Genomic DNA, 22179 nt, shown 5'->3' on the forward strand with positions numbered 1-22179 from the left:
ACATCAGGTTTGTCACCTCATGGTTGCAAGGTGGCTGCCATAGCTGTAGATACATGTTTTCACAAAACAGTGGCTAAAGCAGGAGGGGAGGGAGGAGGTCGGAACCTCACTGCCTAATCCCCCTTCCTTCCTGTTGGCCAGGGTTAGTCACACGCCCATCCCTTAGATCAATCACTGGCAAACGGGAAAGGGGTCATTTGATTGGCTTAGACCACTCCTGATTCATCCTCTGGGGCGTGCATGTCATTGCCACCTGGGGTTCTGTTAGCAACCCAGAGAGGGGGCAAGGAGCAGCACTGCTCTCTGCTCCTAATGCTTGGTAGTGAGAGAGAAAATCCCCTATAACTTCGCCCAGCCGGGACATCCACTGTGAGTGCTTTTGGAGAACTTGTTGCACCTGTTGATACGTAGGCAGGTGATACTGGTCATGCCTGATGGAGGCCTGATGGAGGCTGTTGTTATTATGGCTACACTGAAATAGAGTTCACATGCCATCTGATCCGTTCATTCATTCATTCATGTATTTAAACGGTGACTTTTTAAAATTAATTAATCTATTATTTTTGGCTGTGTTGGGTCTCTGTTGCTGCACGTGGGCTTTCTCTAGATGCGGCGAGCAACTGGGCCCGGGCTCTCCTGGGGAGACCGACAGGCGGCAGAGGGCGCAGGCCCGGCTCTCCGGAGGCGCCGGGGCTGCAGGGGAAGGGTCTGGGGGTTCAGTTAAGGGCCCCGTGTGAGGCCTTGGGGCCTGAGCTCACCCGGGGTGAACAGGGGGCCGAGGCGGCGCTGGGGGCGAGGATGGGGAGCCCGGCCCAAGGGACGGTCCGCGCCTCCCCGTCGTTCTCGGGCGAGCCCTGCCGTCCAGCGGGGTCCGTTGGGGGAACCCCGAAGCCTGCAGGTCGTCGCCTCGCCCGGCGGGGTCCTCTCGCGGCAGGTCCGGCCCTGACCCCCAGCGCGGGTTCCCGGGAAGGTGCGAGCGCTCGGACCGCCCCGCCGGGTGGGGCGCACGGAGCCCGGGGCCGGCGGCGGGGCGGAGGGGGCGGGGTCGGCCGAGGCGCCACCCCCGCTCCCGCGCCGCCTTCGTCCCGCCCGCCGGCCGGCAGAGCTCGAGACCCCGGCTCAGACGCGCGGTCCCGGCGCTCAAGGCTGCGCGGCGGGGCCGGTTGGCGATGCAGCTGGAGCTGGCGCAGGCCGCGCTGTACGTGGTGCTGGAGCTGGCGCTGGCCGCGCTGGCGGTGGCCGGCAATGTGCTGGTGTGCGCGGCGGTGGGCGCCTCGAGCGCGCTGCAGACGCCCACCAACTACTTCCTGGTGTCCCTGGCGGCGGCCGACGTGGCCGTGGGGCTCTTCGCCATCCCCTTCGCCGTCACTATCAGCCTGGGCTTCTGCACCGACTTCCACAGCTGCCTCTTCCTCGCCTGCTTCGTGCTCGTGGTCACGCAGAGCTCCATCTTCAGCCTCCTGGCCGTGGCCGTCGACAGGTACCTGGCCGTGCGCGTCCCGCTCAGGTGAGGCCCCGGCCCCGTGGAGACCCGGCCCCCGGGACCCCTGACCCGGCCGGGGCGCGTGGCGCGCGAGTTCCGGCCCGCAGCCTCCGGACACAGGTGCGCCGGGCTCGACCCTCTCGGCGCCCCGGGCGCGCGCCTCCTTCAGGGGACCCGAGTAGGGACAGCCCTGGGGCGCCGGGGGTGCGGCCCGGCGGGGCAGCTCCGGGGAAAGCGCCCCGAGCGGGCGGGAAGGGGCCCGGCGAGCGCTGGGCGGTAGGGCCGGGGAGAGAGGCTCCAGGGCAACCTTGGACGCTGGGATCTGCGTGGGCAAAATGACGCGACTCGCCGCCCGTCTCCAGGCTGTACCTGCCGACCCGGGCGGAGGTGCCAGTTAACTTTGGGGAACGCTGCGTGCTTCGTGCAGACTCTAATCACCCCCTTATACTTTAGAGAGAGTTTAAGTGCTTCCCGGCTCGCCGAGACCGACAGCCTGAGAGCGTTGTATAGCCTTGTTTATCTGCTGCCCAGTCCCAGCGGTTGGGAAAGTGCCACCAGGGTTTCCAAACGCTGGAGGACTTGCGGGTCGCTGTTTCTCCCACACTCAGAAGATGTAGGAGCCGGCCAGCAAGGGGAGCGGGGTCCCAGGTATAGCTGGGAGCTTGAGAGCCCGAGCATCACAAGCATCACGTGGGGCTTAATTGAAAGTATTTACTTTCTCTCCCTCCCTCCCTCCCTCCCTTTCTCTCTCTCTCTCTCCCTCACTCTCCTTCTCCCTCTTCCTCTCTCTCGCTCTCTCTCTCTTGCGCGCGCGCGCCTGGATCCCTTTTGGCGTTTCTGAGTTGGGTGAGCTTGGGATCTCTTTGGGTCTAGAACTGAGAGAGGGAAGTTGAGTAGGAGGGAAAGGAAGGAATTAATCTCTTGGGTGCCAACTCTGTCGGGCGCTTTAAACTTACATCCTTTAATCCTGTCAGTAATCCCAGAGGGAGGTACCTGCGTCCTGTAGGTGAGGGGAGGACACTGAGGATGGTGCCTCTGAATCAGTGTAGGAGCAGGACTGGGACTCAGCGCTGGCCCCATGTTCCCACTGTGTGTGGCATCAGTGTTTGGGATGTGGGCGGAGAGCAGACGGCCGTTTCTGGAAGCGGATTCTGCTTGCAGTAAATTGGTGGCTGTACGGGGAAAGTGTTTGAGGGAATGGACGGGGGGCACACTCCCAGAAGCCTTTGTAGCAGGCTTGCGGGGCACACCTGCTCCCTGTGCTTTGTGTCCTGCGTCCCAACGAGGGCAGGAGCCTCCTGCTTGGCCGGGCTGTGAGCCTCCTCTGTGTGTCTGGGGCTTTCCACGTGCTGCTGCCCTTGGCCTGTGACCAAGAGGCCCCATGTGTCCCATCAGGTGTGACAGAGCCCAGGGGTTTCCGAGGACCGGGGCGCACGGCACACGCTTCTTTTCTCTTAGGGCTCCCTTTCCTTCCTCTTGGTCCTCATGTTGGTTACTTGGTGGCCTTTTGGACTGTTTGCACCCAGCAGGCAGCCACAAGCTCCAGCCTTATCTGACGGAAGCCCCTTGGGTTTGGCCCTGGCAGAGGTCCAGAGAGACTTCAGCTCAGTGCAAGTTACTGGAAGAATCCCCTGTGCCCCGTGGAGCAGGAAGTTCCATGAAAGTTTAAATCTGTTAGTTCTTGTCCTGGTCTCTGCTGGGCGGGGTCTTGAAAGAATGGGTGTGGGTGTGTGAAGGCGAAAGAAATGTGAATCACAGGTCCCTGACTTCTCCTTTGCATTTGCTGAAGGCAGGAGGGTGGGATGTAGGCGTGGGGAGCGCAGAGCACCCTGAGTGCTGGTCCCGCCCCTGCCCTCCTGGCCTGCCCGCAGGAGGTCAGAGGTCTGCAGGAGGTGACCTGTCCCAGGAAGGGATGGCATGTGTCCTGCCCCCTGGCGCCCAGCCCACCCTCACGGGCTGGAGAGGTCCCCATGGCTCCTGTTTCAGCACTTCCTGGCCTGCTGAGCTAAAAAGCAGATTACAGGGCCGCACCGGGCCCTCCCGAATCAGAATCTCTGGGGCCGGGTGTGTGTGGATTCCAGTATCAGTATGTAACCGGGGACTTCTGGTCCCACCAAACTACGAGGACCTCTGGGAGTCAGGGAGACGGGAGTCTCCCTTCTTTACTGACCCAGGCCGGGCAGCTCCTACTCGGCTCCGAGGCCCTCCCTGGGGTCACGGGTCAGTGGGAGTGAAGCTGGAAGTGTGCTGGGGAGGAGGGGTCTCCCTGTAGAGGCACCAGTAACCGGGGTGAGGGCCAGGAGCTTAGGCCCGCCTCCTACCCAGGCACGAACAGGGCTTGGACTCGTCACCGGTGCCCCAAGGCTCTGACTGAGGCCCGTGTGGTCCGCCGTGGGCTCGGCTCGAGGCCGCAGAGCCTGCAGCCCTGCGGCGGCCCAGCTGTCAAGGCAGATACTGACCAGGGAGCGTTGCAGGAAAGGGGCGCCCGAGGAGATGGCCGGAAACGAAGACGAGAACTTGTGCTGACCTGACAAGGAGGCGTGTCTGCATACACTGGGCCCTGCCCTTGGCCTCAGAGCGAGGGGCGTCCACACACAGGAGAGCATCCGGGGGTCCAGGCCCAGTGGTGCCTGGACCGGGAGCCGGGAGGGCGGGGCTCTGCGGGGCAGGGGTGTCTGCGCGCAGCTGCTGCCTCGGCGTTTCCCGCAGGAGCCCTACCTCCTCCCTAATCTTGTTGCCTGTCAGCCGCACCCCAGGCCACTGGAGTGCCGCGTGGTTCCCCTCTGCCTGCCCTCCAGGCTCCTGGACCCCGTTTCCCCTGCACTGCGCTGCTGAGTGTCCGCTGGGGCCGAAGGAGGGTGTTTCTGGGGGCGCTGGGTTGGCTGGGTGGGTCAGCAGGATGGCAGGTGCCGTGTCTGTCTGTCCCTGGATGCTCACCCTCCCGGCCCCTTTGCCGTGTGGAGGCGTCTTCTCAGAGCCTCACATGTCCAGTCTGGGAGGGAGGTATTGGGGATCTCTTAGCAAGACTGTGTCTTGGGTGAAAAGGTGGCCTCCACTGAGCTCCTTGTAGGTGACTGAACTGTAGGGGGTTGGCAGGGGATTTTGAGTGTTCTTTTATTTTTATTTTTTTTACTTTTTTTCTTTTTTTAAATTGAGCTACAGTTCCCATACAGTAAAATTCACCTGTGATTTTTTTCAAACATTATCTACTTTTTTTTTTTTACTTTTGGCTGCATTGGGTCTTTGTTGCTGCACATGGGCTTTCTCTAGTTGCAGTGAGCGGGGGCTACTCTTTGCTGCGGTGCGTGGGCTTCTCGTGGTGGCTTCTCTTGTTGCGGAGCACGGGCTCTAGGCGCACAGGCTTCAGTAGTTGTGGCTCTCGGGCTCTAGAGCGCAGGCTCGGTAGTTGTGGCTCGTGGGCTCTAGAGCACAGGCTTGGTTGTTGTGGCTCTCGGGCTCTATAGTGCAGGCTCAGTAGTTGTAGCGCACGGGCTTAGTCGCTCCACGGCATGTGGGATCTTCCCGGACCAGGGCTCGAACCCGTGTCCCCTGCATTGGCAGGTGGATTCTTAACCACTGCACCACCAGGGAAGTCCCTGTAATTTTTTTTTTTTTTTTTTTTTTAAAGAAGATGTTGGGGGTAGGAGTTTATTAATTAATTTATTTATTTTTGCTGCGTTGCGTCTTCGTTTCTGTGCGAGGGCTTTTTCCGGTTGTGGCAAGCAGGGGCCACTCTTCATCACGGTGCGCAGGCCTCTCACTATGGCGGCCTCTCTTGTTGCAGAGCACAGGCTCCAGACGCGCAGGCTCAGTAGTTGTGGCTCACGGGCCTAGTTGCTCCGTGGCATGTGGGATGCTCCCAGACCAGGGCTCGAACCCGTGTCGCCGCATTAGCAGGCAGATTCTCAACCACTGCGCCACCAGGGAAGCCCTGTAATGTTGTTTTGAAATAAAGCTGGGAAAGAAGGTTTCAGCTCTGGGTCTCCCCACTCCCCACCTTGGGTCCTCCCTTCTTCCACACCAGGGCTGTCTTTCTCTTCCAGATAATGCCCATTGGAGTGGGTTGAATGGTGGTTTAATCCCCAGAACCTGTGAATTTGGCCTTAGGTAGGAAAAGAATGAACATCACCTTATGTCGATCTTCAGAGGAGGAGCTTACCCGGGATGACCTGGTGGCCCCTAAATGAAACCCCATTCCTATAAGATAGACAAGCAGAAGGGGGAAGGCGTTTGCAGATGGAGGCAAACGTGAGGGAGCGTGGCCCTGTCGCGCTTGATTCTGGGCTCCTGGCCTCCAGAACTGCGAGGGAGTGAGTAGCGTCAGCCACCGCTTAAGTTCGCAGCGCTTTGTTACTGTGGCCCCAGGGAACCCCCATCACTATCTGAACGTGTGAAACAGACCCTCCGTCGCCACTCTCCCCACCCACATGCAGGACGTTCCTTGGTTTCCTTGCCAGGAAGCTTCTCTGACACGCTGTCCAGTCTCACGGCCTCCACTTCTGTTGTCACTGTGTCCCCCTCGTCAGGCCACCCTTGCAGGGCCCCCTCTTGGTCGAATCCGAGAGTCCCTCCTGGGCCTCGTTGCCTGTGTCCTCTGGCAGCTCTGGACCAGCTCCTGCGGGGATCACATCCCCCGCCCTGCTCCCCTCCAGCCCATCTCCAATCCGGAGGGTGCCTGGGGTCCCGTCCCCTCGCTGTGGGTAGAGTCCAACCAGCTGGACGTTCGTGCAGGAGCCCCTGGTGCAGGGGGAGGTGGAGGCGGAGCCCCGAGCACCTGGGGGGTCGGGGGAGGGGGACGGGGTCCCCCGCGACCTTAGGCTGCCTGGGACCATGGTGACCAGGAGACCCTCTGCAGAGAAGGCTGCGGCCCTCGGGCTCTGATGCTGGAGCAGCAGCCTCGCAGGAACCCAGTGCCTGGCTGTGCGGCTCAGCAGCGTTTGCACAGGGTTCTGGAAAGCATGGGTGGCCTTTGATCACGTGCCGAAAAAGTATGTGTCAAGGGGCAGAGTTAACTGCATTTGCACAGGCAGACGAGCTGAGACCATGGGCACAGCTGCCCTGCGGTACCCTGTCTCCACCTCACGCTCGCCTGCCGGCCGGGGTCACAACACCAGGACAGGAACACGTGGGCGGACAGGTGTGCTCTGGACACCGGAACGCAGGGCACGGTTGTGAGCCACAGCCGCTCTTGTGACCTTTTCTGGGCCCCCCACATGCCTCGCCTCGATGAGCCCCTGCGCCAGCCTTCTGGGGGTGATCCTGTCACCTCCAGATCCACAGGTGGGGAGGACAGGGCTCAGAGAGCTGTCATCGGCCCAGGTCACACGGCCAGGGCGGGGTGAGCCTGTGTCCCCGGGAGGGAGAGGCTGCAGCCTCTAGGCGTGGATGAGGGGGGACCCCGGCGGTCACGAGCGGGACCCTTTAAATGTCACCAGGACAAAGAGGACACAGCGGAACAGCACTGTGGCCAGAGGGGAAGGAGGCTGCGGTGCCTCGGCAGGTGCATGAACCGTCACAGGATGTGACTCAGCTGCCCGGACCGCGGGAGCCTGTCGGCCACCTCCTCCTTCCCCAGATGCGGGAAGCGAGGCCCAGGCTTTTCTGATGCTTCCGACTTATTACTGACCCTCAGGAGCCGGGCTTCAGTGTGGTTCTTATCCCCACCCCCGGCCCAGGAGACCCGTTAGCAGGCTGTGCTCTTCACCTCGGAGGCTGACAGGCTGGAGACACTGCCGTGGGCAGCAGGGACGGAGCAGCAAAGAGCAACTGTACCTTCTTTGAAAGAATTAAAGTTAGAAACAGACCGTCACGGGCTGAGGATGGCCTTCTAACTCCGCCCGGGCTGACAGGGGGCGGTGGTCTTTCTGGAGGGCTGATGCCAGAGTTTCACGTGGGAGAAGGATGGGAGGATTGTGGGAGCAGCGGGCTTGCCGGGCCTCAGGGTCGGGGTCCCAGCACAGCGGGTCCAGGGGGGCCCAGAGGCTTGCTGAGCAGTTTGGGTTTTGTCCTCAAGGCACTGGTAAGTCCACGAAGGACTTGGTTTTGTTTGTTGTGTTCTACGTTAGAAATCAACTAGTGTGAAGAAGTAGGTATTCAGAAACACAGAGGGTTCCAGAGGGAAAGGCCGAGTGGCCCACACCAGCCCCTCTGCCTGGCAGCCCTCCCACACTGGTTCCCAGGGCCACTCCGCCCTCCACGGTGACAGCTGGGTTTGTGCTGCCATCTTTAAACAGCATTTGTTGACTGCCTACCACACAACACAAGCCCTGTTCCTTCCAATTTCTGTTATATTTTGATTTTTTCCTGTGGATCCTATTTCAGCCTCTATTTCTAATTCCATCACTTGTAGGCAGTGTAGCTGTTAACTGTCAAGAAAAATGAGGAAAAGTGTACCACCCTCCCTCCCCCATCTCTCCACCTCTGCTGTCACCCTGTCTCTACCTTACTTTGGACAGGTAGGAGGTTTTACTTTCCAAAGGTGATCCATGCCGTAGTAAAGAGAATGAAACCATACAAAAGGGTAAACTGGGGGAAGTAAGTCACCCAGTCTGACCTCTGATTTCCCATTTGCCTCTTAGAGGCAACCACTGCTTCTTAGTTTTTTTTTTTTCCTGCACAAATTACATATTTATATATTTTACACATTTATATTATACCATTGCTTTCACAGTGTCAAGGTTAATATCATTTGGATTTTATTCTGTATCTATAATAAAGTTTCCTGCACTTTGTAGAGAGTTTCTGAAAAGTGGAAACCGATACCCGGCGCGTATAATGTTCTGCGCGCGTGTTTCTCACTCACCCCGAGCAGAGCAGGGTGACTGGAGCAGAAAAGCCCTCCTATCACTAAGCCCATCTTCTCCAGGAGATGGGTCTCATGGCAGGTCACATGGGTTCTGTTTGTAGGTGCCGCCCACTGCTCAGAATTATGCCCCATTTTAGTCAGCCTAGTGTTTGGATCATGAACTTCCCATCTGGAAATTAGAGGACGACCCAGCCCCTTCATTCTCATTGTGGAGGGTGCACGGTGCTACGCGGGGGTTGTGCTGGGTCTCCCCATCATACTCTTGGGGTGCTTCTGCCATTTCTTGCCCCCTGCCTCCTGCATGTTTTCTTTCCTCTTTCTGGGATTGCACGTTTTTGTCTATATACCATCCATAGGTAGCTTTTTCAGGACGTGGGCTCTTTCATGCCAGCAGCGTTTTCCTTTCTCACACGTGGTTGGTAGTTGGACTGATACGCTCAGAGGCTTGAAGGCATTGCTCGAACACCCAGGGTGCCCAAGAAGTCCGACGTGGGTTTATTTCTTCTTTGTAACTCTGTTTCCTTGGAAGCCTTTGGGATCTTTTGCTTTGCTTGGTGTTCTGAAATTCCACGAGGTTGGGTCTAAATATTGACTTTCAGCTTTTCTCCTTCACCTGGGGATGATGCCTTTCCAGTCTGAAGGCTTAGGTCTGTCTTCAGTTCTGAAATCTTAAAAAAGAATTTTCCTAGATTATTGCCTTATCTCCATTCCGTCTGTTTTTCCTTCTGGGATTCTTGATAGGTAGATGGAGACTTTCCCTCCTTGACTGTTTCTGTCTTTTAAATGTACTCTTACATATAAGGTTCCAATACTTTAGTCTTTTGTTCTCCCCTAGAAGAGTTCCTTGACTTTTCCCCTCTAGTTCTTCTATTTTTGTTTTTGTTTTTTTAAATTTTAGCATTCATATTTTTACTTTTGATTTAAGGTTAAATTTTTTGGAGTCAATTTTGAAAAACCACTTTTGGATTCACATGGTTCGGATTCTTGCTGTGGCATAGACTGTATATAATCAAAACTCTTCCTCCGACCCCATCCTCCGTCACTGGGTCTCGAGCTTCAGCTGGGGAAGGGTGGGGACGTGAGGGATATGTGCCCAGCTACACGGGAAGTGCAGGCGTGATGCCTGAGGGGTGAGGCCGCCCCAGGCTGGTCAGCAGGCAGCCTTCCTCTTGATTTCTGCTCCTTTCCTAAATCCCGTCTGGAACCTGCTGTCTGCAAGGCTGGAACCTCTCTTCCCGGTCAGCCTGTTACTGGCTTAGGGCTCCATGCCCCATCCTGATGATCCCGTCTGCCTTCTGGCTTCTAGAAACTCATCAGAATCTCTGGTTGGCTGGATGTCACCTTCCACTTATGTTTTTAGGATGATTATGAAGTTATTTCCTTTTGTGTTTCTCAGTGTCCTTTAAACGTGATTTTCTGAGAGGTAACAGTTAGGCGGGACCTGGAAGGCCAGGGGAGGATTTTCACCAGGAGTTCCTGCGGTCAGGTTTGCATCATAGAACAGCCACTCTGATGGACAGCAGGGGCATGGACTGGAGGGCAGCCTGCTGTTTTCCGGGAGAGAAGGAAGGACGCGTGCCTGGGGCAGAGGCCGTGAGGGTGGAGGCAGAGTCTAGGGAGCCTCAAGGTGGGTAGCGCCCGGACTCCTCCACCGGGGAAGCAGGCTGACACGCCGTTCCAGCCAGGAGGCTGGGCAGGGTCTGAGCAGAGGGGCCACAGGGAAAACCGTGCAGCCAACCAGAAGACCAGGACGGGGAGGACCCCCGAGACCAGAGGTGGGCCCTGGGGGTACAGTCGGTGAACGGGGACCAGAGACGCGGCTGGTCGGGGCCAGGTTGGCATCCGCCTGGACACCACGCGCTGAGCCGTGTGCTCGCGGCGGGGACACGGGGTCACAGAGGTCACAGGGGTGACGGGTTCAGGAGGACTTGCTGACTGGGCAGGGTGCTGGGCCCGAGCAGAGGAAGAGTCCAGGTGAGCCTGGGTTTCTGGGCCGCCAGGTGGCCCATCCCAGAGGCGCAGGGGCTGTTAAGGCGCCCGCATGGGGCGGGGTACGTAGCGGGTGGCGCTCGGGGAGCTCCAGGCTGGGCGGCCCTCCTCGGCTCTGGATCCAACCCGTCCTGACAGCGTCACTCCAGACCCGGCGCTGTTTAAACGTCCTCAAGCTGCTCTCTCCTCTCTCAGCCCCACTGGCTTTGCTTTGGGCCGGTCTGCTCCCGCCCTGCCCCCCTCAAGGCTCCCCAAAGCAGCTTTCTGTCCCACATCTTGATTTCCAGCGCTGATTTTGACACCACCGACGCCAGCGCCAAAGCTGCCTTTTTTTTTTTTTTTTTTTGCGGTATGCGGGCCTCTCACTGCTGTGGCCTCCCCCGTCGCGGAGCACAGGCTCCGGACGCGCAGGCTCCGGACGCGCAGGCTCAGCGGCCATGGCTCACGGGCCCAGCCGCTCCGCGGCATATGGGATCCCCCCAGACCGGGGCACGAACCCGCATCCCCTGCACCGGCAGGCGGACTCCCAACCACTTGCGCCACCAGGGAGGCCCAAAGCTGCCTTTTTTTTTTTTTTTTTTTTATAAAGTAGAGTCTCAAGCGCTAGTGAAAGACATCACAGACCAGGTGCTGCTGGCGGCACGTCTCCCCCCAACCTGCAGCCGGGTCTCTCTACACCCCCTCTGCTTCCTCCTGCTCCCGATGCCAGCCCTGCATCCTTGCTGCCCCTTCAGCCCTCTTCGCGCCTGGCTGCTGCTGCTTCCTTGACGTGATGCTCCCGCGCCTGGGGACAGGGCCGGCCTCTCACCGGCTCTGGTCCTTCCTCCGGCCTCCCCCGCCCCCCTCTCCCCTTTGTGTCTCTGCTTTGCTTCTCAGGACCCCCTCGATCCCCTGGCTGAGGTCAGGCCTCTGCACATGCCATTCTCCCTGTTTGGGATGTTCTGCTCCTGCCGACTCTTGCCGATTTCCACGACACTCTCTCCGGGAGGCACCCTGGATTCCCTTGCAGCTCTCTGCATGCTTGTGGGTATTTTCTAGGTTATTTGTCACTGGATTAAGGTTGCCTTTCCTCCTTCTTTATAAGCAGGGCTCACACTGCTCCCCCAGCATCTCCAGTAGGCGGGTCCAGTTACTGGCATGTGACGTGTCTAGGGGTTGTCAGTGTGTGTGTGCACATGTGTGCACACATGTGTGCTGGGGGGGACCTGCCCTGATAGGGATGGACCAGCTTGTCGTGGAGACACGACAAGCCCGTGGAGGGTGTCCTCAGGATAAAGCCGGGGAGAGTGGAAGACTGAGAAAGAGAGGGAGGGGAAGAGACACACTGGCATTGCCTAGAGGGGTAAATAGCTCCTAAGTTTGGCGTTTTCAGAAGTCATGAGAAACTTAGTTTTTTAATACATACACAAGCACACACGTACTGCATTCATTTTGTACTTTTTAAAAAGTCCCTGCTATTAAAAGATATATTTGTATATATGTATCTATATCTGTGTGTATATATATATACATATATATATAGTTATACACACACACATTTGTATCCATTTGACTAATGTGGTCTGTGGTTTCAGAAAGAATGAGTCATTCTGAACTAGTGTGTGTTTTTTTTTGTTTTTGTTTTTGTTTTTTTGCAGTACGTGGGCCTCTCACTGTTGTGGCCTCTCCCGTTGCGGAGCACAGGCTCTGGACGCGCAGGTTCAGCGGCCATGGCTCGCGGGCCCAGCCGCTCCGCGGCATGTGGGATCCACCCGGACCGGGGCACGAACCCGCGTCCCCTGCATCGGCAGGCGGACTCTCAACCACTGCGCCACCAGGGAAGCCCCTAGTGTGTGTTTTTTCACAACTTCTAAGTCTCAAAACTAGGACAAATTCCCACATTGTTCGTATTTTGCTACATTCGCTTTCTCTCCCTCTCCCTCTCCCTCTCCCTCTCCCTCTCTCTCTCTCTCTCTCTCTCTCTCTCTCTCTCTCTCTCTCTCTCCCTCTCCCTCTCCCTCTCCCTCCCCCTCTCTCCCTCTCTCCCTCACACACACACACACACACACACAATTATACTCAAGAGCTTTAACACTGACGTGGTGCAGTCTATAGTCAGATGTCCCAGTTATCCCCATCATTTTCTTTACAGTTTTTTAAAAATTCAGATTCCAATAAAAGGTCACACGTACGTTTAATATGTGCCTTTGTTTTTCTTTAATCTGGAAGCATTCCTCAGTCGTTTTTTTCCTCCCTCTCTTTCATGGCAATACATTATTTTGAGTTTGGTTGTTTCCTTATGATTAGATTCTCAAGTTGAACATTTTTGGTGGCAATACTGTCTACCTGATGGTGTGTCCATTTCAGCCCATCACACAGGACAGCACACGGAGTCCATCTGTCCCACTGCTGTTGTGTTAAATCTCATCACTGCTAGCGTTCATCACTGTAAAGGTGTGTTTTCCCCGTTGATGATTCTTGCTTGGATCAGTTATTACCATGTCAAATGGTAATTTTATTTTTTCTCATTCCTTCCACTGTGTCAATCGGCCTTCTTCTGTAGAGAAGAGGTTTACCTTTCCCTGCACTTCCTTAAATTATTATTTTTACATACCAGTGGACTTAGGCAATTTTATTTTCATTTAATGTGTTACAGTCCATACCTGTTATTCACTTTGATGCCCAAGTTTGGTGAATGAGAGCCTGTTCAAGCTGACTTCTGTTTGAGTGTTCCCATCACGTTTTTGAGCACTTCTTACTTACTGGTACAGAAAGGTTTTTCAGGCTCCATCGTATTTTCTGGCTTTGGAATCAGTCATTTCTCCAAGGAGCCCTGTTTTCTTTCAGTGGAGAATGGTATTTAGAAACCGAGATTCGGCAGGAGTGCTCTTGGCTGCTGGAGCGTCGTTTCTTCTAGGCCCTCGTGATGAACACAGCTAGGAGAGCTTTGTTTTGTTTAGTTACATAATGACTTGGGGGAACTCCTGATGCAGTAGAACGCCAGCTCTCGAATGAGTAGGGATGACTGAGTTTAAGCAGATCCTCACTCGGCAACTGTCATCATAATAACTGGTTCAGGGAAGAACAGTCAACAGGTGATAAAACTCACTGGTGAACGTTTGATGAGGGCCAAGATGTTTACAAAATCTCGAGGTCTATGCACCACAGGTACAGCCGATCACAGAGGGATGAGCAGTTCCAGCGGAGAAGCCTGTTGGACGCCCCCACGAGCGGTTATCTTCAAAGTTACCGTCATGGGCTTCCCTGGTGGTGCAGTGGTTGAGAGTCCGCCTGCCGATGCAGGGGACACGGGTTCGTGCCCCGGTCTGGGAAGATCCCACATGTCGCGGAGCGGCTGGGCCCGTGAGCCATGGCCGCTGAGCCTGCGCGTCCGGAGCCTGTGCTCCGCAACGGGAGAGGCCACAACAGTGAGAGGCGCGCGTACCGCAAAAAAAAAAAAAAAAAAAAAAAAAAAAGGTTACTGTCACCAGCAACAGGATGCCGCGTCATCCGATGCCGCGTGTCTCTTGACGTCTAACTGGTTGTTTGTGTGGTGGCTGACGCTTTTGACAATTAATGGTGTGTCTGAAGCGCAGTGTGTTTCAGCCCCAGCCATGGGAGGAGGGTACCTTTGCAGGGAGAGAGGATGACAAGGTATCCTCTTTCTTCTCTGGTCTGGGTTCAGGCAGTGGGCTTTTCTCTCGGGGGTTCTTATTTCACGTCAAGGAGACCAGAGTCTGGAGCCCAGCGACCCTGGGCTGTCCCCAGGTCCCACCCGATATATGAGACCAAAATAGGAGCCTCGCCAAGAACCAGCCTCAAAGGTGAGCTCTGGGAGACCTGGTCCTGGCCACCACCCTCCGTCTCTGTAGGCCACGCTGGACGGCCTCCTCTGGCCGTGCTGACCTGGTGCGGACGGCTGCCCACGTTCTTTCCTGCACTCTTCATCTGATGCTCCCGGGTGACCATGAAGGACAGGTGGCATCTCTTCCACCTGCCTGCACCTTGGCAGTGGCTTGGCTCAAGTTCCCACTGGGATGCAGGCATGTCTGAACTTGGTGGAGGGGATGGGGGACCCTCAGGAGCCAGAGTGGCTGAGGGTCCTGGCCTCCTGGGAGGACCTCAGCCTGAAGGGCAGCTCCGGTGGCCAGAGCTTGTCATCCAGCAGGTGGGCAGGCGCTGTCCTGGCCTCCAGCGGCCCTGCAGGCTCCAGCTGTGACCATCTCAGGCCATGGAGACAAGGCAGCTTGCCCTCAAGACATTTATTTACCACAGACGGTAGACGGGAGACCCTCCTCCCACCCCTAGACCTGAACTTCACGTAAACAGAACCAAGCAGTTCTTTTTGTGTAAAAATTGTTTTATTTTTTCCTTACATGTTTGCGAGAATTCTTCGGTGAAGTCATGTGGGTCTTCGGCTTTCTTTGTGGGAAGGTTGATGGATCCTGGGTCTTGAATGGGCATAGTGCAGAATTGCTACTGTTTCTGTCTGTGACAACATCTGAAACCCCCGTTACCTTGGTGGAAAGCAACTCTTCAGCCTCAGAAGGTCCCTCTTAGACAGATGCCTCTTGTGAGCTACAAGCTGGAGCTCGGGACACGTCCACGCGCCCCTCGGCTTGTTTGTCTAGAGCTACCGGGTGGGTGTTAGGCGGGTACGTTGCCGAGGAAGCAGAGCTCTGATCCTTTCTTACAAAGTCAGGCTGGCGTCAGGGCTTCGCTCGCCAGGCCCGGTGTGAGGTGTTCTGGATATGAGCGTGAGTGACAGGGAGTCCCTGCCTTTGAGGAAGTCTCGGCTCCGCCGCAGGGGACGGCCCTGCAGCCCCCAGGGAGGCTCTTGCGAGGCGCCCTGGGGACGCGGGGCTCCACGGGAGCCCAGGGCTGCGCTTCAGGGGAATTTCTGTCCTGTGAGCGGGACGCATGCTCTGGGTGAACGGTGTTGGGATGGTGCAGGCACTGTCTGGGTTCATCTGGGGTTCTGCCCGGACACAGGAGCAGGAATAGTGGGATTAGCCTGGCCGGCTTCAGCAGGGGAGGGAAGAGTCCTCAGTGTGACTGCTGTGTAGCCCAGAGCGGCTCCCAGGACCCGGGGGAGGGAAGCAGGGCCCGGGCCTCCTGCGGCACCCACAGCCCTCAGCCCTCACAGCGCGTTGTCACGTCGCCTCGTCCGGCTGCATTGCCTTGGCACCCGTCGGCCTTGCTCTAATTGCACTTTTGCCAGCATTTCCATTAGACTTTCTGGGGACTTTTTTAATATTCACCGCGGCAGCCTCCACCCACCCCCGCGGACCTGCCTGCTGGGCCGTCCAAGTTATTTTGTTAGTGCTGTAGTTATAACGCTTGGTAGGTGTTGAGTGGTCTGTTCTCACCCCATTTTCACGTAAGTCCCGTTATTGTTCGTGTGCAATTTTAGAGAATATGACGTTTTCTGAGAATGTGTATGTTGTTTTGGAGCAGAAGTGTTTCTGTTACAGAGAAATGAAACTTGGGAGCGAAACAGAACATAAAGAAAAAAGTCCCTAAAGGAACAATCAGCAATTTTAAGAAGCAGAACAGAGCTCCGGGTGTACTTACTTAGTGATTTGCATTTATAAAGTGCTTTGCACACACGGTATCTGTGTTCAAAGGCCCCACAGGGGTGGGTTCTGCAGCCACCACTCTCCCCGTTTTTCTGAGAGCAGAGTTCAGGCTCTCCCCAGCCCCTGTCTGGACTCAGCGTCACTGCCAGGGTGGCTGCCCTTGGGGATCTGCTGTATTCAGAGCACCCTGAGGGCTGGGAATTCTGATTCCCGAGGCTGAGCGTGTGGCCTGGTCTGAGCCGAGGGTTACAGAGCCGGAGGGGGGGGACCCTGGCCCAGAAATAGGCCAGCGCTTGTTGAGCAGCCCTTGGCAGGCCCTCTATCGTGGTCTGAGCCCGGCGTCCACACTGTTCCCTTTTGTTGTGACTGTCTCTCGGTCCGGCTCCTTAGCTAATGAGCCCCTTGCATGGAGGGTGGGTGGGTCCAGCACAGCGGGGGCACAGCCACTTCCCGGAGGGTGGACTCTCCCAGGACCCCCCTTTTGTGTGGGCTGGACCCGTTCCTGCTTGCTTGGAGTAATACTGCCGCCTCCATTTCCTCTCTTCATTGCCTTCCATTTACTCCTCCTGCACTTGGGGCGGATGTAGGAAAGGACACGTTCCCGCCGTTCAGGAATGATGGGGGCACGCACGCGCTCACACACACACGAGGATGCTCTGAGAGCCCCTGGTGCTTGGGGAGCAAAAGAGCAAGGGGTGGGCAGGGTGGGAGCGGGGCGCTCAGAGAGAGGACAGAGGCCCAGCCGGAAGTGGGAGACGAGAGGGTATGGGGGAGGAGAGCGGAGCCCACCCGCCCCCGTGAGATGCCAGAGACCCGGGGGTCGTGCCCCCCGCCTCCCGCCCGGTGCAGGGACACCGGCCTGCTCTACCCAGCATCCCTGGCCGTCTCCCACCCGCGCTCGGGTCCAGGCAGCGTCTCACAGACACGGACTGGTCTGCCATCTGGGGCTGCAGCGCCGGTGCTAAAAGCGCGGCTGCCTTTGGAGCCACGTCCTGCTGGGGGTCTGGTTGTGTCTGCCAACAGAAGCGTCCCCCTGCCGCCTTTTAAGGACTGCCTGCCGAGCGGGCAGCAGAGGCCTCTGCCGCTTCCCGTGTGGCCAGCCACGGAGTTGGGGGCGGAGGATCCCTGGAATGGCTGGCAGCTTTGGCCAGGGCAGAGGGCAGCAGAGCCAGGGCTGGCGGAGGGGGGAGCTGGGATCTGTGAGAAGAACCACAGGGTCCTGAGCAGGAAAGTGACTGCTTCGGGCAAAACCGGAATCAGATCGGGTCGGTGGGTTTGTGTCCTGACTGCAGTTCGGGGGCATCAGGCCAGTCGTTTCACCGTGGGAGCCTCAGCCTCCACATCTGTAGCTGGCCATGGTGCTCTGACCTCACGAGACGGGGGGTGCGCGGGCCTGGTGCCTGCAGAGCGGCGCTCAGGCGGGGCGGCCGTGTGTCTGATGTGCCCTGTGCAGCTGGCGGCTGGGGGAGTCTGTAGGCACGTGTCTTCCCCCAGCCCCCAGCGTGTCATGTAGTTCAGAGCTGCTAGGATGGGGGCGTCTGTGAGCCCTGTCTTTGCTGTCATCCTGCCCCACGCCAACATCTTCTCTTGAGTTAACCACTGAAGTAGTTTCCTAACTGCTCTGCTTTCCTTCTGGCTGCCCGAAACTCCGTCTCCACAGTGAGCTTTACACAGCCGAAACCAGTACCGTCCCCGCCGTGTGCCTCGAGCCCCCCATGGTATCCCGTGGCACTGGGGTATCTGAGCATCAAGCTCCAGCCCCTTCCCCCGGCCTGGGGACGGGCCCGCCTCACCCCTCTGCTTCTCTAGGAAGGTGAAACCCTTTCCTGTCTGGAAGCCATGCACATTCTGTTCTCTCTGCTTAGAATGGCTTCTCCCCGCTTTTCAGAGCCTCCGTACCCCCCTCCACCTCCGGCTCTGCTGCCTAAGAGGCTTCCCTGACACCCTATGCCCAAGCTCTTCCTGGTTTTCTCTAATCTGCACCCTGTTCCTTTTGGTTTGGCCAAACTCCTTCTGACGTGTGATTGTACCTTTGAGTGTTTACCTGTTTATATTCTGTCTCTTCCGTTAGCTTCACAACCCACGAGGGCTGTGATTCTGTTTCCACTGCCAGCAGAGTGTGTGGTAATACAAGGAAGACCTCTGAATAAAATAATGAACCAGTAGGGGAGAAAGGCCCTGGTGCAGGGGGTCACGGAGAAGGCTGAGACCAGCTGTTCCCCGAATGAAATCAGCTGCTATTCCTCATCTAAGACGATTTAGCGTAAAAGTAGTTTTTCATACGTGCAGGATCCAGCAGTTTTGAGAAGTTCAGATGTGGGTGGATTCCAGTTGTTTTGAACTCCACCAGGAAGCCATCCCCTGGGATCCCTCTGTGTACAGAGGACTCCGTGTCTAATATTGCTTAGAAAAAAGTCACGTAAAAGCAGCAGCATAGGGACTTCCTTGGTGGTCCAGCGGTTAGGACTCCGTGCTCCCAATGCAGGGGGGCCCAGGTTTGATCCCTGGTCAGGGAACTAGATCCTGCATGCCGCAACTAAAAGATCCTGCATGCGTCAGCGAAGATCCCGTGTGCTGCAACTAAGACCTGGCGAAGCCAAATAAATAAGTAAGTAAGTAAATAAATATTTTTTTAAAAGGCAGCATAACGTGGTGTAAGGAACAGAGGCCTGAAAGTCCTGACTTATTGGTCTTTGGTTCTTGTATTGCCTTTGTTACTTAAAGACTTTGTATGTCTGGTTCCTCATTTGTAAAATAAGAGAAGTTGGACTAGAAAAGATGAAAGTCCCTTCCAGTTTGTATGAGCATGCTTTTGGCTGCAGGTAACAGTGACTTAAGCAATCTAGACCATCAATTATCTCTTGAACTACAATATGGAGCCATGATAGTTCTAGGGTTGGTGTAGTGGTTCAAAGACACCATCAAGGACCTGGACTCTTTCCTCCCTTCTGCTTCGCCATTTGCTTTGTTTTCAGGCTCATGCCTCATGGTCACAAGATAGCTGCTGCAGCTCTAGGCATCACAGCCTCCCATAAGAGCATCAAAAGCAGAAAGGGATGAGTATGGGGAGGAGCTCTCCTTGTGGGTCTCTCTCCTTTTATCAAGTAAAACTTTTCTTGGAAGTACCCTAGCAGACTTCCTTTAGTCACATTATCCATCCCAGACCATGACTGACAAGAGACTATGCTAACCCCAGACCTTACTCATCCCCCGGGGCTGGTCTGTGTTCAGCTGCACAGCTCAGTGCAGTTGAGTCCCGTGAACAGTGGGGGCGTGGCTGCCTCGTGGGCCTTCAGGAGGCGGTGGCCTTGTTACCCTACAGGGACTGATTGCATTCTTCACGTCTCTGGCAAGGCAATGGCCAGGAAAAACATTTTTATAAGGAATGGCTTTACATTCCTGCATGAGGAGGGAAGCAGAAAGGATTTGGAAATAGATGGATTTATTGGCCCAGAAAAGTTCAGCGAGCAGCTGCACCCAGCAGGTCCTCTGTAGTCAAGACCCCACAACTGAGCTGCCCTCATAGGGAGCAGAGAAGAGGAGGGACCACTGTCAACATAAGGCAAGACATCAGTTAACTGCCCCCGCAAACTGGACCCATTCTGCTGCCTGTCCAGGCCACAGCATCAGGCATTCCTAATAAGCAGAATCCCGTTTTAAAGCTGTCTGGTAACAAGCCAGGAATGTGTTTGTAATGGCCACCTTACTAAGAACCTCCAATGGGCCAGGCACTATGCTAGCTCCTGGGGACACCAAATCAAAGGGACAAGGTCCAAGCCCTTAAAAGGCTGAACACCTGTGAGAGATAAACAGACTCTATGACAGGTGTGTGTCTGGGGCCAGAGAGTGGGAGAGGCCACCTTTCCCTGCGAAGTGAGCAGGAAAGGAGGTGACCTTTGAGCCAGGAGAGCAGCCGGGCCAGGACGCAGCAGCTCTCTGGAACAGCAGGCAGGGGCACTTGGGGCTGTGGCCTGAGGGCTCCGAGGTCCGTGCTGAGAAGCGTGAGCTTAATCCTGCAGGCGAAGGAGATCGGACGCTTCCCACAGACGAGTCTTAAGAGAATGTGTATCCAGTTATTTCCCAGTTCTCTTCCCAGAGGTTAAGTAAAGATTTTATTTCATTTTTTTCAATACATTATGTTAAATACATATTATGGACCAGTTATGAATAGCAGAGTTTATACCTTCGCTATAAACCATATATGGACTACCTTGTAGCAAAACGTCCAAAATGTGTATTATGATTTTTAGAGATTTTAAATAAGATTTAATGGTCTAAAAATTACTAAAAAGATTTGATATTTGCTAAGTTCTTTCCCAATTTTTATCAACTTCGCCGCTAGCCGAGACAGCCAGGGACGCTGCTAGAACTCTCGTTCTCCAGCATCTTACCGGGGAATTCAGGGGGATGACTCTTCCTAGGGTGTTGGTGGGAGACCGACCAGAAGGCTTCTCGCCCAGAGTCACCAGGTGGGGCTGCCTGACTCCAGGGGCCTCCGGTCCTCACTTGTTGGGTGTTTGTTCAAGGGCATCTTATCAGTGAAGCCTCCCTGCCAGACCTCTTTAACACTAGTCCCTGCCACAGCTCACCTTCCTCACTCTTTTTCTTTTTTCACACTATACATCTCCTTCTAACATACCGTATAATTTACTAACCTATGCTTGTTGTTTATTATGATCTGTCTCCCCTGCTAGAATGTAGGTCCCTGAGAAGCAGGGGTCTTGTGGGTTCTGTTCCCTGGTGTATCTCGACCCCCAGAACTGTGTCTCATAGGAGACCCAGACCCAAGGTCAAGTATCTAGGTGATTAGAAAGCAGCCTTTAAGAATTCTCCACTTGTTCTCCTCGACCATGACTTGTCATTAGACAGAGGTGAGTTATTAAGAATGAAAATCTTATTGAGCTTGTTAGAGCAAAGCTGTTTATACCTGTTTGCAAGCTGTTAGTGTTGAGGGTAAAAGGCCATGGTGCCCTCTGAGGCTGAACAGTAGAGGCTGTTGGGGGTAAAGGAACAAAAAGCAGAGGTGTGGCGTCTTGGACTTTGGTGGCAGAGTGCTGTACGCTGACGGTAACAGATGCTGTTCTTTTCTACAGGTATAAGAGTCTGGTCACTGGGGCCCGAGCAAGAGGGGTCATTGCTGTCCTCTGGGTCCTTGCCTTTGGCATCGGCCTGACCCCGTTCCTGGGGTGGAACGGTAAAGACCATGCCACCAATTGCACGGAGCCCTGGGATGGAACCACAAATGCAAGCTGCTGCCTTGTGAAGTGTCTTTTTGAGAACGTGGTCCCCATGAGCTACATGGTGTACTTCAATTTCTTTGGGTGCGTCCTGCCCCCGCTGCTCATAATGCTGGTCATCTACGTCAAGATCTTCCTGGTGGCCTGCAGGCAGCTCCAGCGCATGGAGCTCATGGACCACTCGAGGACCATCCTCCAGCGGGAGATCCACGCGGCCAAGTCCCTGGCCATGATTGTTGGGATCTTTGCTCTGTGCTGGCTGCCGGTACACGCCATCAACTGTGCCTCACTCTTTCAGCCAGACTGGGCCAAGGAGAAGCCCACGTGGGCCATGAACACGGCCATCCTCCTGTCGCACGCCAACTCGGTCGTCAATCCCATTGTCTATGCCTACCGGAACCGAGACTTCCGCTACACTTTCCACAAAATCATCTCCAGGTATGTTCTCTGCCGGACAGACGTCCGCAAGAGTGGGGATGGGCAGGCAGGGGCGCAGCCTGCTCTCCAGGCGGGCCTGTGACCTAGGCTCTGGCCTCGTCGAGAAGGCACAAGTTCAGTAACAAAGGGACAGGGCGTGGCCAGCGGATTCTCACTGGAAGGACAGCTGCACCTCACAGGCCAGCGGGTTGCCTCTTCGGAGCACTTCCCTGGAGGTACCGCGTACCTAGTTAATATGCACACGTTACAAGTAGGTTCTGAGGGTCGGCAGATGTGTTTATGGTTCTCTGGCTGCTCTTGCTGATGATGCTGACGACTTGAATGGATTGTAAAAGGAAGTTTTGTTTTTTTAAGAGTCTACCTCTTTCATGGTAGAAAATGACTGAAACTATTTTACTGTGAAACACTGTGAACTATTACAATACAAATACTTAACTTAGCAGGCGATGGAAAAAGTTGGACATACTAAAAATATGTACTTGTTCTGAGGAAGGTGACCAGGAAAATTAAAAGTATAATTCTTCAATCAAGGCACTTTCATGTTAGGGAAAGACAGGCTCATAAGTTCTTAAGTAGAATGTCATCAGATGACAGGTTTGGTGACAATCTTTTCCATGTACAGCAAACTACCCTAAAGGAAGAAACTGGAGAAGTGGGATCCCTCCGCCA

The 22179-nt window shown here is 55.6% G+C and overlaps 1 protein-coding gene across 1 annotated transcript; it reads left to right on the top strand.

Moving 5' to 3' along the window:
• Positions 1–1169: 1169 nt before the first annotated feature.
• ADORA2B (adenosine A2b receptor) lies at positions 1170–21669 on the top strand. Its single transcript, XM_060081333.1, has 2 exons — positions 1170–1507; positions 20929–21669. Exons 1-2 carry the CDS (start codon positions 1170–1172, stop codon positions 21590–21592), a joined length of 1002 nt encoding a protein of 333 aa, XP_059937316.1. The 3' UTR covers positions 21593–21669.
• Positions 21670–22179: the final 510 nt, after the last annotated feature.

This window comes from Mesoplodon densirostris, chromosome 18 (assembly GCF_025265405.1).
Source record: "Mesoplodon densirostris isolate mMesDen1 chromosome 18, mMesDen1 primary haplotype, whole genome shotgun sequence".
NCBI lineage: Eukaryota > Metazoa > Chordata > Mammalia > Artiodactyla > Ziphiidae > Mesoplodon > Mesoplodon densirostris.